At 39.1% G+C, this 14,526-nt stretch overlaps 1 protein-coding gene across 1 annotated transcript in view; it reads left to right on the plus strand.

Moving 5' to 3' along the window:
- Positions 1 to 14,526, plus strand: part of htr7c (5-hydroxytryptamine (serotonin) receptor 7c) — a 74,950-nt gene continuing 60,424 nt past the window's right edge. The window contains exon 1 of the mRNA XM_088335568.1: positions 1 to 687. Coding sequence (XP_088191694.1) covers positions 221 to 687 — 467 coding nt within the window. The 5' untranslated portion in view covers positions 1 to 220. The remainder of the gene's footprint in view (positions 688 to 14,526) is intronic.

Genomic DNA, 14,526 nt, shown 5'->3' on the forward strand with positions numbered 1-14,526 from the left:
GCCGCAACACAGTCTCGCGCGCGCCGGTGGATGAACCATCTCGGACCAAAAGTGACTGGCCCAAACTGTTCTGTTTTCAAAGCACCCTCATTTTGAAGCTGCAGCTGGCTGGAAGTAAAAGCAGTGACTCGGACAGGAAAGCAGGTCACTCGCATCCAAATATGCGCTTTGGAGTGCGCTGGCGGATCGCCTCTTTATTCCATTCATTCGCGTTGTCGTGATGTTCAACACTTCAGGTATTGAGCTTCCTTTGAACAAGAAGGAGGATATTTCTGAAGTTACCAATGGCACCTGGCAGCTTTTTTACAACGTCCTGCAGAACATTGGCCCAACAACCATGCGGAATGAGTCGTGCGGGGAGCAGCTGCTGATTTTCAGGCGCCCGGAGAAGATCATCATCGGGGTGTTGCTCGCCATCATTACGGCGGTCACCGTGATGGGAAACACTCTTGTTGTTATTGCAGTGTGCGTGGTGAAGAAACTAAGGCAGCCTTCAAACTACCTTCTGGTATCTTTGGCAGTGGCTGACCTTTCCGTGGCCATCGTTGTGATGCCGTTTGTTATCGTGACGGACCTCACAGGAGGCAAGTGGCTTTTTGGGGAGGTGTTTTGCAACATATTCATCGGCATGGATGTTATGTGCTGTACTGCCTCCATCATGACCCTCTGCGTGATCAGCGTGGACAGGTAAGTCATTGAACATTAAATGGTATGCGTAAATGCGCACGCAGCGCAGCGCTATTTTGGCTCGGACGAGGACTGACACTTGTATTATTGACCTCGCTGTGAAGTTCTAACAAAGTTTATACCAATAAAGATTGTTTAATTGCTCCGTTATCAGTGTTGAGAGCATAACTAACTAAATTAATTACAGTTACGAGTCACTTCATTTAAAAAGTAATTGCGCCCCACCCAGGGTTGGTGAGTAACAGCGCTAAGTAATAGAGTGCTTCGAGGTCCTAAGATTACCCACAGGCATTTTGGAAGTCAACAAAGCTTTTCACTTCATTCTTATTGATTAGCGAACCAGTTAGATTCTACATTGTAATGCCGAATACGTGCGTTATTGTTGGCTGTTGTAGCCGAGGGGAAAAGGGTGGGAAGGGCTTCTTTAGACTTCCGAAGTGTGTTTACGATCAGGGGATTGAAGCTCAGGAGAAAAGTGAACGGCGAAGACGAATGTGGCTGGCAGCTATCAACCGGTCGAATTTGCCAAAGCTTGACTGTGTTCGTGTTTGTTCTGACCACTTTCTGACAGGTAAATTGAATTATTTATGATGTAGAAATAAATTTTAAAAAGGTTATGGGACATGTGTACTTCATGTACATCTGTCGACACCATTCAAGTATGGCTAGGTTAAATACTGTGTGCACAGACACATCCCGAACCCAACCAGACACAAATCTGTCGTAGGCTTCCATACTTTTGTAATTTTGAAAATCCTTCAGTTCACAAAAGGGACTTGGGTGGAAAATAAGATAGTTGACAAGTTCGATGTAAGTCACACACGGCAACAAATCGGGATCAGACTTCCAGTCCTTGTTTTTAATTTTGTAGGGATCCAATTTTCCAATAAAATGCAACTTCGCAGCGTACCGCACACGTGCTTCCTTGTCTAAACTCTCCACCTAGTTTTCCATAGTGTTGACAAAATCCGTACACAAAGCTAGTTGAGTAAATAAATAGACAAACTGAGTAAATATTTGCTCCTCTCGCTATCGCCGCTTGTAATCGACAGACTTCCAAGATGGCGGCGCAAAGCCGTGCTACTATTTTTAGCACAGAGCTCGGAGCCCTCTATAAGGATACAAAAAGCGAAAAGTGTAATTGTATTCCGCTACACTTACACACACAAAAAAAGACATAATGATATTAAAGGTACATTCGGTTGAAACAGTATTGCGATTAGATTTAAAACTATATTCACTTTGTACAAAATGCACCGATAGACGAATTGTGTCTATCATTTCAATCACTGACACGAGAGACACATAGAGTTTGGGGGTATACCAAGGGAAGAACCAGAGCGTTTTCGGGGGTGCTCAAGCACCCCAAATACATCCCAAGCACACCCAAAATTACAGCTTTTTAAAACTTTCTGTCATTAATAAATGACATAATGGGCTTGAATGTAATGAAATACACTACATAAATATATAAGAAGTAAAAGCAAACAAAAATGTGAACAACACAGCGACGGAAATCCCATACTGCCGGACCATTTGATTCCTAGCACCGTTCTCGCCCCCTCCCTGCTTCCCCTTTTTTCCATATTTTTTTTCCCCGAATGTGTTTATTTATGTAGTTTAACATGTTATATTGTACATGTGCTTCGTTATATCATATATATTGTTAACGAACATTTTGTTGTGAGATACTGAGTTGCTCGACATGAATGAGGTTTATTGTAAAAAAGTCAAAAAATTAAGTAGCTTGGACGTTCACTGTAGAAGGAAAAAATACATGCAAATATAATTAAGTAGGATAAAACATTTTCTGATTCAAATTATTAATTTATTTTCTGCATTGAAATATTGTTGGTAATATACTGATTAAAGTGATAACCACAAACCTTTCTTTTTTGATTTTCTCCTTTTATACTTTCTTTTTTTTCATTACTTCTGTATACAACATAATAATTCTTAATAGAATGCATCAAAGCAAGTGAGCCGTTTGAGAACCAACTCTCTTTAATGAGTTGAGCCGAAAAAGCCGGTTCTCTAAAAAGAGACGGACTTCCTTTCACTACACAACTACCACATGAAATCCGAGGCGGCAGACGCATGCGCACAGTAGCATCAAACCGCTCGCTTCGTTAGCAACGAAAAAAAACGATACCGAGATAGATGCTACCGCGGCGAATGCGTTTGGCTTGATTGATTTGCCGTTTCGTGATAGTTGTGTATACCGGATGGTACCTATAATTGACAAATATGCAATTTTCCGTACAGATTTTCTTGTACGTCGTGCACGTCTTAATATGCATACTAAACGTACTTTGTACGGCAACAATGTACAGGTTGACAGGTATGGTATGTTAAAATGGAAGCCCAGGAGTGCCATAATTCAATTAAAAAAAAACATTCAATTAATAAAAACAGCCTTTTAAATATATCTTTTTATCAAAAAGTTTCATAACTGAATTATGTATGTTGTATCACATTGAGTGAAATTATTTTTTAAAATGTATTTTAAACAGCCAGACACTTTAGGTGCCCAGCACTCCAAAAGCTCTGGACCTAAAATAACCCCCAGTTGAGTGCTTTACTGAAAAAAAAAAATAGTGGCCTTATTAGTTACAATTACTAGTTACTTCATTCAAAGAGTAATTGTGTCACATCCAGGGTTGGGGAGTAACAGGGTACATTTAAGGATGTTACGTAATTAGGATACAAAAATTGATTGGAATTTTGTTACAGTTACATAAAAGAGACATAATCAAACTACAGGTCATTTAGTTAAAATAAGGATGACTTTGCGGGATCACAATTTGGTTCAAAACTATATTTACCCATACATAATGCGCCGATAGACCAATTGTAATTGTAATCATTTCAATCAAGGACATTCGAGAGACAGAGAAATGGGACGCGAGCGGCGCAGTAATGTCTGTGTCTTATACAAAAGGCCAACTCATATACTGTGTTGCAGGTAAAAAAAGCATCTCTATTTGTCTGTATTTTATTTCGATTTGAATTTAACACTTCTTTTGTTGAATAGCCAAGAGTGCAGTTTCTTGAGGAGAGCGCCGTTGCCAGCTAGTGATGATTGATTGTCTTGTTTTTGTATTTTACATTAATTGGTGTTCAAAATCACTATAACATCACTGTATTGTTATATTGTGATAATTGTCAATTATCCTAGTAAATCTGATAATTTTCAATTTTCATTCCAAAGACATGCATGTCAGGTTAATTGGCCGGTCCAAATTCTCCCTAGGTGTGAATGAGCGAGTGTGTTGTCTGTCTCTATGTGCCTTGCGACAGGCTGGCAACCAGTTCAGGGTGTCCCCACTGCCCAAAGATAGCTGGGATGGACTCCAGCACCCCTGCGACCCTACTGAAGATAAGCGGTGCAGATAATGGATGGATGAATGGAAACTAGACCACGTGGATACATTTTAACAACTTTTTTAGTAAGACTAAAAGCAACTACCTGACTTTGGTTTTCTCCAATTCTGTTACGATGACTGATTCATTTCACCTTTGCCCGTCCTACTTAAGCTCCGTCCTTTCACTCGCCTGTTGTCAGTCCGTCAGCGAACCTCTGTTTTCACAAGGCAAGCGTTTTTAACTCTGACTCCCGTCGGCCCCGACCACGTTTTGATCTCCCGTCCTGGCTAACGAGTCGTTTTTTGACCCCGACCAAGTTCTGCTCTCCCGTCCCGGCTAACGACCTGTTTTTCCGTATACTACACTACGATCTCCCGCTCCGAAAGATCCACTTTCGCATTCGGAACACGATGAAGTTGCTTCCGACGTCCAGCGAGCACCGGATCGTGGGCGCTGCATTTCCTCTATATCTCAATAAGCTTGTGATCAATGTTACGCATCTGGGTCCTACTTCTGTTCTGATCGTGACAAATTCTTTTTTAAGGTCACATTGCTCATGTGTCTTAAAAAATGTACTTTCATTTACATCATGTATATGTTGTCTTTTATTACCATATTTAGTATTGGCGTAATACAATGTTTCTCAATGATTTCCTGTTGTGCACCCCTAGTAAGAAGAAAATAACTTGCTAAACGTTGTACCCAAACCTGTTGTGTGCAAACCCTAACCCTAACCCCCACAGGAGGACATACGCCAATTTACTCCAGAGAATCACTGGAGTAATCCAATAGTAATCAAAAATAATCAAGTTACATCACTGCAATAATATGTTATTCGGATTCCGTTACTGATTACATTTTTTCAGGTTATATTTTTAAAGTTACCATCCCAACCCTGTTTATGACAATAGTGCAATGATTTTGTTTTTAAAAGTGCCTTGTAATAGCATTAAAAAGCATAAACCTGCTCTTCAGACAAAATACATTTTTTCAGTGAATTTTATTTTACTGTGTGACGTTAGATGACTTGATAAAACTAACGAAATAAGAATAATGCCAGAGGCTGTGTCCCATATATCAACAAGTATACAACATTAAACTTATCTCCCTCCCACAATTACTCAACATCGTTGAGGCTCATTTTGATCTTAATTTCTTTCGTAAATAAGATGCAAACAAAGTTCTTTTGTAAAAATGTCACACAATATTACAAATGAGGATACTGGGCAGAGTGTGCGTGCACAGCTTCAGCCGCCCCTACCGCTCACCCAACCAAATTGCCCTGTGTGCATGGCTGGCGTTTCTGGCTGTTTAACATTTTTTCTGTGGGTTTTTCATCATAAAGTGTCCAATCAGTGAACCTAAATTGTTTATTGAGCTTTCATATAAAGGATTTCTTTGCCACGTGCAGCCAAAACGGGGTATGTTGGTGTGACACTTGACTATAAACTGTAGAAGGGATTATGCTCTTCATATACTGGACTGAACCATTCATTCTATTAGCCCTCAGTTATGTGTTATGTATTTCTTTTACACAGTGGAATCCCCACCTAAGTCAGCGCCATGTTTGTCCGGCATCCTGCCGCTGCGCTGTGCAGTGTATCACTGGCCTTCGCTCGTACCAGACAACACAGTGCCATCAAGTGGTCAAATATCACACATTGGGGTTTTAAGTCAGCGAGTCAAAACAGAGTGGCCGTGTCGTTTGTGATCCCGAGGAGTTAGTGGCATAGAACTTTTGCATTTGTTCTGTTGCAAAATTGACTGGCGGTGTTGATTTCTTCTAGCAAAGGAGCTAGAATATCCTTATGCTGGTTTTTAAGTTTAGCCCAGAGGTGTTTGAGCAGGATGTAGCATTTAACGATGCACTTCTCACACCCACCATTGAAACTGGCAAAGTATTGGTGAAAGTAAAAGCAGCCATCCTTGCAAACTTTTTGCTGTCAGCGCACAAGTGACACTCTTGATTTGTCGTTGTGTTAAACTGAGGAAAGGGCAGCGCTAGCTACTGGCAAGAGGACTCACTCAACATCTTTTGATTCTTCTGGCATTAGTTGCAAGTACTTTTTGGCATCGAGAGCACTTCAGGACAGGGAAAAAAAAGCCTAGTATGATATCAATACTCACCCATCCATTGTTCACCCATTATAATTATTATTATAATTATTATTATTATTATTATTATTATCTTTATTATTACTATTATTGTCATTATTATTATTATTATTATATATCATCCCTTATTTTCACAAAGATAAAGATGCGCTTCAAAACATGGACACGATTGTAATTGTTTTAAGCATTTTTTTCTGTTCATGCTGAATTGGCGGGAGGAATTCAAAACCATAAAGCAGCGGCCCGCGAACTGGATCGGGCCTACCAACAGATTGAATCCGGTACGTGAGACGCCGCCGCAAGAAGTTTATAAGATGAAGTGCAGTTTTCTCTGTTCTTTCTCTCTCTCTCTCTCTCTCTCTCTCTCTCTCTCTCTCTCTCTCTCTCTCTCTCTCTCTCTCTCTCTCTCTCTCTCTCTCTCTCTCTCTCTCTCTCTCTCTCTCTCTCTCTCTCTCTCTCTCTCTCTCTCTCTCTCTCTCACTTTCTTTCTCTGTATTTGTTTGTCCTTCTATTATCTAGTCCCTCCTCCTTTTCATGTTTCTTTTTCTCTGTTTTTGTCTCTCTCTTATATTTTCCCCATTTTTCTCTTTGATTTAAATTCTCTTTCTGTCTCTATCTTTTTCTCTTCTATCTTTTTCTTTCTCTCACTTTCTTTTTTTTTCCTTTCTTTTTCTTTGTTTTTATCTCTTTTTCTCTCTTTTGTTCTTCCTCTCTTTGTCTTGCAAGTTATTTCTCTTTCTTTCTTTCTTTCTTTCTTTCTTTCTTTCTTTCTTTCTTTCTTTCTTTCTTTCTTTCTTTCTTTCTGTCTTTCTTTCTTTCTTTCTTTCTTTCTTTCTTTCTTTCTTTCTTTCTTTCTTTCTTCCTTTCTTGAGCAACTACTAAGACATTTTCACAACAGGGACTACTGTAATAATAATAATAATAATAATAATTTCCTTGTATTGTCATTCTGTGTAACAATGTACACAGAACGAAATGTCGATTGCACCTGACCCGTTGTAGCGAGCCGATGCAGCCGCAGCCAACAGAGGGCGCCGCCGACCACTTTTTAAGTCTTAGGAATGACTCGGCCGGGGCGCGAACCAATGGTAGTGATCAGGTAATTGAACAAATCAAAAACACACCTGTTCAAAGAAAATTATGTTAATAATTAAGTTGAGTGTTTTAGGGGCACCATTTCCTTTGGTGTGTCTTGGGCAAGTACAGCCTGATGGCGCTCATCAATCCCCAGGCCACCAAATTACTTTGTCTTTTTCAACTTAATACATGTAAAATTCAGGCGTGTTGCTGGACACTTGTGTCTGTACCGGAGCCCAAGCTTTACTTTACATAATAATGAATACTTCAAGATACACAGTGTAATATTTGGTCACGAGACGTCGCTGTATTCTGTATTATGTAACCGAAAAATAGTGATAAAGAGCTCAAGGAAGATTATAAACTATGGAGTTTTAAAGTAATCAAACTGCACCATTTTTGTTTTCCCTTTTTGTCTAGCCTTTGACAAGGTTTTGTGCTTTTTTGGGGGGGGGGGTACGCAGATCAGTGACATGGTGGACAATCATGTAAGCTCCCTCTGGGTGAGCCTCATGTTTTCTATAATAAATTTCTCGACCTTCACATATTTTTCAAAATGCATTTCTGTATGATAGTTCATGTATTTTGCAAATCCTTCAAATCAGTACTGTTTTTAAAAATGATTGGAGTGTTTTTTTTTGTTTGCATTTTTTATCATTAGTAGGCATTAAATATGACACAATGTCACTTCAATGTATCCCAAACACTAAAATGAATTTGCAAAGGATACAAACATTTTCTCTAGTAGAAATGGTTATAATAAACTCATAACAACTGTCGCAATGAACTAGGCAAATTGAAAAAAATGAATGGACATAAACAAATAATCATAAAATCAGAATTAAAACAAGGTTCAACCAAAGCAATGCTGTTTTTTATCCAATATCCCACAAGCAGAGTGCTAAGTAATTATAAAAAAATATAAAAGTGGAATTATCTTAACAGTCAAAGCAGGGTTCAGAGGAAATGATGAAGCATGATTATTGTTAATGAAATAATAGAATAGAATAGAATAGAATATACCTTTATTGTCATTGTTACAAATGGGCTAACATATTGTGACAACGAAATTGGGCATGACACTCCAGTTTTACACATAGTGAGGGTATGAGCAAGAAGATAAAGGAACAGAGAAGATAATGTTATAAAACAAGGGGAATAAGGCTATAGTTATAATTTACATGGTATTTACACAACAATGTCAGCATGTGGGATGTTACATACAGGGTTGTCGTGATAACGTTGTATCGTAACGGTTGTGCAATATTGCATTTGGTGCAAAGTCATCATGGTGCAAAAATAGTCCGCATATACATTGGTGCAAGCATAGACATCATAGTGCAAAAAAAGGAAATGGTCAGACATTGTGCAATTTGAGCATTAAACGTAGTGCAGTCGACATGTGCAAGAACAAGACTTGAGTAACATTATATTCGTATGAGGTAGTGTTGGCACGAGTTTTCAGTTTTTGTGCGGTGTCTGTTGAGCAGTGAACAAACATAGTGCAGACAGCATGTACGTGAGTACCATTTTACATACGTGTGAGGTATTTTTTTTTTTTTTTTTTTTTTTTTTTTTTTAATAACAGTTGTGAGTGTGATTAAAGGTTTGTATTGACTTGTTAAAAACATGAAACTGCAGGATCAGGCTTTGGTTGATGGTTAGGCGTGTTCTAGAAATATACAAAGTATGCTGATGGTCATGATGATGGATTCAGAAGCATGCCCCCATGTGTATATACCCAATAAATATTTAATCCCACAGGATTATATGGATGTTCTTCGAAACACCACTATGTTGAAGTTCTGTATCTGACCTTTCGCTCACAATGCAATTACAAGCATTTACTACCACTAAACAGATTGAATTCCATCTACCGGCCTCCCTAGGTGAATTTTGAATGTCCTCCACATGCCTTAAAGAGTTTTGTTCGGGGTCTCCGGTCACCTTCAACATTCCAGAAACATGCAGTTTTTTGACCAGTCCAGATTTTCCCTGCATTTTATATTATTCAAATTATTTTTGCAGAATCTGGAGATGTCAAAATTAGCGTGTGTCACAGCTGTTGATAATGAAAAAACAAATATAGTATGTGGTCAACACATCATTTATTCATAAAGTCACATAGCCTTTAAACAGACTATAACCATAGATTAATGTTGAATTAGTGTGGGATATTTTCAATTACTTCAGTGTGTTTTCCCTCTCTCTGTCACACGATAGGAAACCCCATTTTGCGCTTTAGTGTGGAAGAAACCAACAACAAGGGTAAGGGTAGTGACATAATATTTATATTTTTTCTTGTTTAAAATTCCTCATGTTTTTTGTAAAACCTTCATATTTGAAATTTAAAACAAAATTTTATTTTACTTACTTTGCTTTTATAGTGCCCTCTGTATTCAAGACACATTTGTTCCCAGATTGAGCTCGCATTTAGAATTTTTCATATCCCAAACTAATTTTCCCACAAGAAATAACTGAAAACCAATTAATCCATTCCCGGCCCCCCAAAATCATCTGCGTTAACCCTGAGCAGCGAGAAAACACATCTTCCTCATCATTAAAAACAAATTCAAATTGTAATTGAAGATAAAAATACAGTGATACGATAAAAAAACATATGAACAAAATAAAATGTGAGTTTAATATGAGCACTTACCACAGAGGAAGTCAGCAGTTGCGAAGGATCAGGTCTGTATAGTGGAAAAGCATGCGCTAACTGGGACCAACTGATTCTGGTTGTGAGCTGTCTCGAGCCTTGGCCATCTCGTTGTAGAGTTTGGAAGTTCTCATGATTTTGATTTTCTCTTATATGTCAGGCAAGATTTTTGCTCAAAGCCATCTTGTACCTTGATTTTTTTGTAACTAGAGTAACTCATATATATAGCATGGCCACTGTACACAAATGTTCATTTATTGAGTTTCTTTGGGTGTCCTTCACATTTTAGAACATAGCATACCAGCACTACTGGGGTGGCAGTAGCTCAGGAGGTAGAGTGCTTGTCTTGGGATCAAGAGGTCGCAGGTTGAATTTCCGGCTTCTCCGTGTTAGATGTCGAAGTGTCCTTGGGCAGGAAACTGAATCCCTAATGCCCCCGATAAGCAGTTAGTTGCCTTGCATGGCTGACGCTGCTATTGGTGTGTGAGTGTGTATGAATGGGTAATTGCTATAGCAATATAGACCATTTAAATCATTTAGATTTACACCACTACATTATTGAGTGTTGATAACGCTAACAAATACGAAAAGTGACATTTTGCAGTCTGCTTTTATTTTTTCCCAGTTGACTATCTCCTCTCTAAACATACCATCAAACCATCTGCCTTGTCTGTCATTTTGTGTGTGTATCTGCTTGTTATTGGTCTTTGACAGCCTGACAGGGGGATGAAAACAAGCAGCACTATGTAGTATTGCACAGGGGTCATTTGTGATTTCAGGTTTAGCGCAATCTGAAAATAGCATTGCATAGCAATGTGTTAAGCTCTTTTTGATTGCGGTGAATAAGAATCAAAATTATAGTTTGCCTGTGCTGTATTTGATTGACTTAACCTTGAATTTATGCATGCAAAATTCTCGAATATGTGTCACAAACCCAATGAATCATTTCTTCCCAGAGTACGGTGATTTGCTATGAGCTGCACCATTGGTTGCACAGACCAATCACAAAGAATCAGTCTTTTTATGTGACTATGATAAAAAGAAGAAGGGTCGAGGCTGTGGGCGAAATAAACTAGCCAAACATGATGATGTTGGTCAACGTCATATTTTATAAGACAAAACTTCAGCTCTTAAAAATAAATTAAAAAAACCTTACAAGTTGTTCCATTGCCCAATCAGCTCAAAGTATTTTATAGAATTTCCTGTTTCTCCCTTGAGCACTTCAATAACCTTGGGGCACCCCTATGTTAATTTTTTAGATAACACTTTGAGTGATTACATTATCAATATGGCTGCTGTCACGTTATGAGTGAATGGCTCGTTGCCTAAAAAGCTTAAAAGTCAGTCGAGATGGGCTCCAGGTTAAATATTTGGTTTTTAAAAAGGGTGCAGATATGACATGTGTTTGTATTTTTAACAGTATGTGAGAAATGCTAAAACATTAATAAATCTAATTTATTAATAAATCTAAAAAAACAGGTAATTGTAAAGTATTAGCAACACATATTAAAAACAAAAAAAAATATTTGCAGGTTTGTGCTCGACAATATGATGAACTCTCGAGGTATTTATTTTCAATATAAATTATGTTTGATAGCGGTGAAGACCACACATATAGAGGCGTAATCAACATTTGTGTATTCTTTAATTCTTCCTAGTGGTAAAAAAAAAATCTTCATTCATTTAAAAAAAAAAACATTTATCTGAATAATAATCAAGAGTACATGAAGTACCATATGAACCTGCATTTTAAAAACAGTCATGGGTTAAGAAATGTGTATTTATTTTATCTGACTTGAGCCTAACTTAGAGAAAGCTGGCATGATTGTCCGCCATTTTGCTTCTTCAGGTACATAAAAATAAACTGGTGAGAGGATGGGCAAAAATGTGAGATGAAAAATGTGCGGTTAAAATAAAATTTGATTTGGCTTCACTTTAAAAAAATGCCTTGAGAGTAGTATGTTACATTTTCAATAATTCAAAAGTCAAACATGAATGATTTATTCAAAAAAAGACGGATGAGTGGGTGTTTTTCTGTAGTTCCTTGAATGTCTAAGAAACGTCTTGCTAAAGATATAAAAGATTTCAAAATGCAGGTTGGATGATATAGAAATCACACAAGCCGACTGAAAGTTAGACTACATGTGAAAAATAAATCCAAGTGAGGACTTTATTGCTAGTTTACTAAGAAACTGCGCCTGTTACTTTAAAAAGTAATAAGCCATAGTTACTCACTACTTCTTCCAAAAAAGTAACTGAGGTACTAACTGAATTACTCTTTTGTAAAAGTAACTAGTTACCAGGGAAAGTTATTAGTTTCCTTACTCTGAAAAAAGTTGTTGTATGTTAAAGAATTTGAAGTGTTCTTCGCACTATTCAAGTCAGTTGAATTGAGAAGAACAGACAGGTAACTGTGTTATTGTCACGATTCTGTCACTTGCCCGCTAATTGCCCTCACCTGCGCTCACTCTTTCAGCCCCAACTGCCACTCGTTCCCTAATTATCCCTCTCCCTATTTAAGCACTTGATTCTCGTTCGCTCTTTGTCAGTCCGTCAGTGAACCTCAGCACATGCAAGGCAAGCACTTTTTAACTCTGGCTCCCGTTTTCATTCCGACCCGCTCCTGTATCCTGCCTGATTCCGTGCCCTGTCCCTGGCTTCCCGATCATCTCAGGTAATCTGACTTGTTTCTGATACACCACCACGCTTTGTTCTCCTGTCCCGGCTACCCAACTTGCTCCCGATCCCCGACCATGCTTTGTTCTCCTGTCCCGGCTACCCGACCTGCTTCCGATCCACGACCACGGCTTGTTCTCCCGTACCGGCTGCCCAACTTGTTCCAATCACCGACCACGCTTTGTTCGCGAGGGCTTCCCGCTCCTCCTGCCCAGCGAGCACCAGATCGCTGTCTTTTTCTTCTCTCCCTGACTTTCCTGTTCACTTAATAAGGTATTGTGTAAAATGTTACGCATTTGGGTCCACTGCTTGTTCCGGTCGTGAGAGTTAGAGAACCTCATATAAACACACACCAAAATGCACGTAAACACATGAAACGTATGTGAATACACAGAGGACAAAAACTTACATGAAAATATCCGTTAAAAACGCACAAAAATGTACGTAAACATGCACAAAAGAGTATGGAACACACTGCTTTTGACTGTCAGTAACGCTGGAAAAAAGAATTAGTTCGATTGCCCCAATACTGAAAAAAAATAATAATACCACGTTATTTAAAACGGCTTTATTCCCAACATTGCTTCGAAATTAATTGTTGTGTTGTTAATGCCCATATCGTGTCCATAAAATGCGCCGATTGTACTAAAAAACAAACAAGAAAAACATGTGACAAGTGTGTTGGTCATGGAGTGAATACTACTAGGGAATATTCACCCGCACAGAAATGCACACACAGATACACAAACGCACACATGACCCTGATACAGTTGACACATCCTCAGGTAATCTGATGTGACTCTCGAGCTTCTCTCTCACAGGCACTTTTTCAAGTCAAGTCAAGTCAAGTCAAGTCAAGTCAAGTCAAATTTATTTATATAGCCCTTAATCACAAAAATGTCTCAAAGGACTGCACAGGATTACAGTTACAAAATTACACAATTACCTGATCTTAAACTAGCAAACCAGCATGCGGGCAAGGAAAAACTCAAAAACCTCAGTGTGAGGAGAAAAGAGAAACCTTGAGAAAGGACCTCACATGTGGTAATCCCCCTTCCAGGATTGAACAGGGTGAATTACAATTAGCATTACTGTACACAGAATAGTAAACACTAGGTAAGATGTTGAAAATGTCCGGAAAGAGCATGACATCAACGACGACGCCAGCTGGTAAATGCAGGGGTTGACATGCTGCAGGTCAGACCCCGGTCCGCTGACCCATCCCAAATCATCCTTCTCCTTCGTATCAGCCAGGCAGGCCTCAGAAAAAGACAGGACAAAACAGAATACGAGGTGGGCATCAATCATATGCTTTGGAATAGAAGTGTGTCTTAAGCCTCAATTTAAAAACTTCCGTTGAGGTTGCAGATCTAATCTCCAGAGGCAGGGAATTCCACAACACCGGGGCCCGGATGGAGAACGCTCTCGAGCCCGCAGACTTCTTGGCTCTCGGAATCACAAGTAGACCGGCATTTTCCGAGCGCAGACTCCGTGCAGGAACATAGGGGGAAATCAAATCAGAGAGATAAGAGGGTGCAAGCCCATGCAAACATTTATATGTTAATAAGAGAACCTTAAAGTCACATCTTAAGTGGACTGGGAGCCAGTGCAAGTTGGCCAATACAGGTGTAATATGCTCAAACTTTTTAGTCTTAGTCAAAAGTCTAGCTGCCGCATTCTGAACCAGCTGCAAACTTTTAATGCTACTTCCACCTCGTAAAGCAGGGAGGGCAACCTGCGGCTCGTGAGCTGGATAAGGATTTAATTCTGCTTGTGAGATGATGCTGAGAGACGCATGAGAAAAAAACAGTGGTTCTCAAATAGTGGGGTGCGAGGCTGTGTCAAGGGGGGCGCGTGTGACCTGTTTTTTTTTTACTGTGCTAGAACAAAGTGAAATTGCATCTCCATTGCTCTAGGGGGCCGTAGCACTCTCTTTGGCGGAGTGT

Source organism: Urocampus carinirostris, chromosome 5 (genome assembly GCF_059441175.1).
Source record: "Urocampus carinirostris isolate Australia breed hairy pipefish chromosome 5, RoL_Ucar_1.0, whole genome shotgun sequence".
NCBI lineage: Eukaryota > Metazoa > Chordata > Actinopteri > Syngnathiformes > Syngnathidae > Urocampus > Urocampus carinirostris.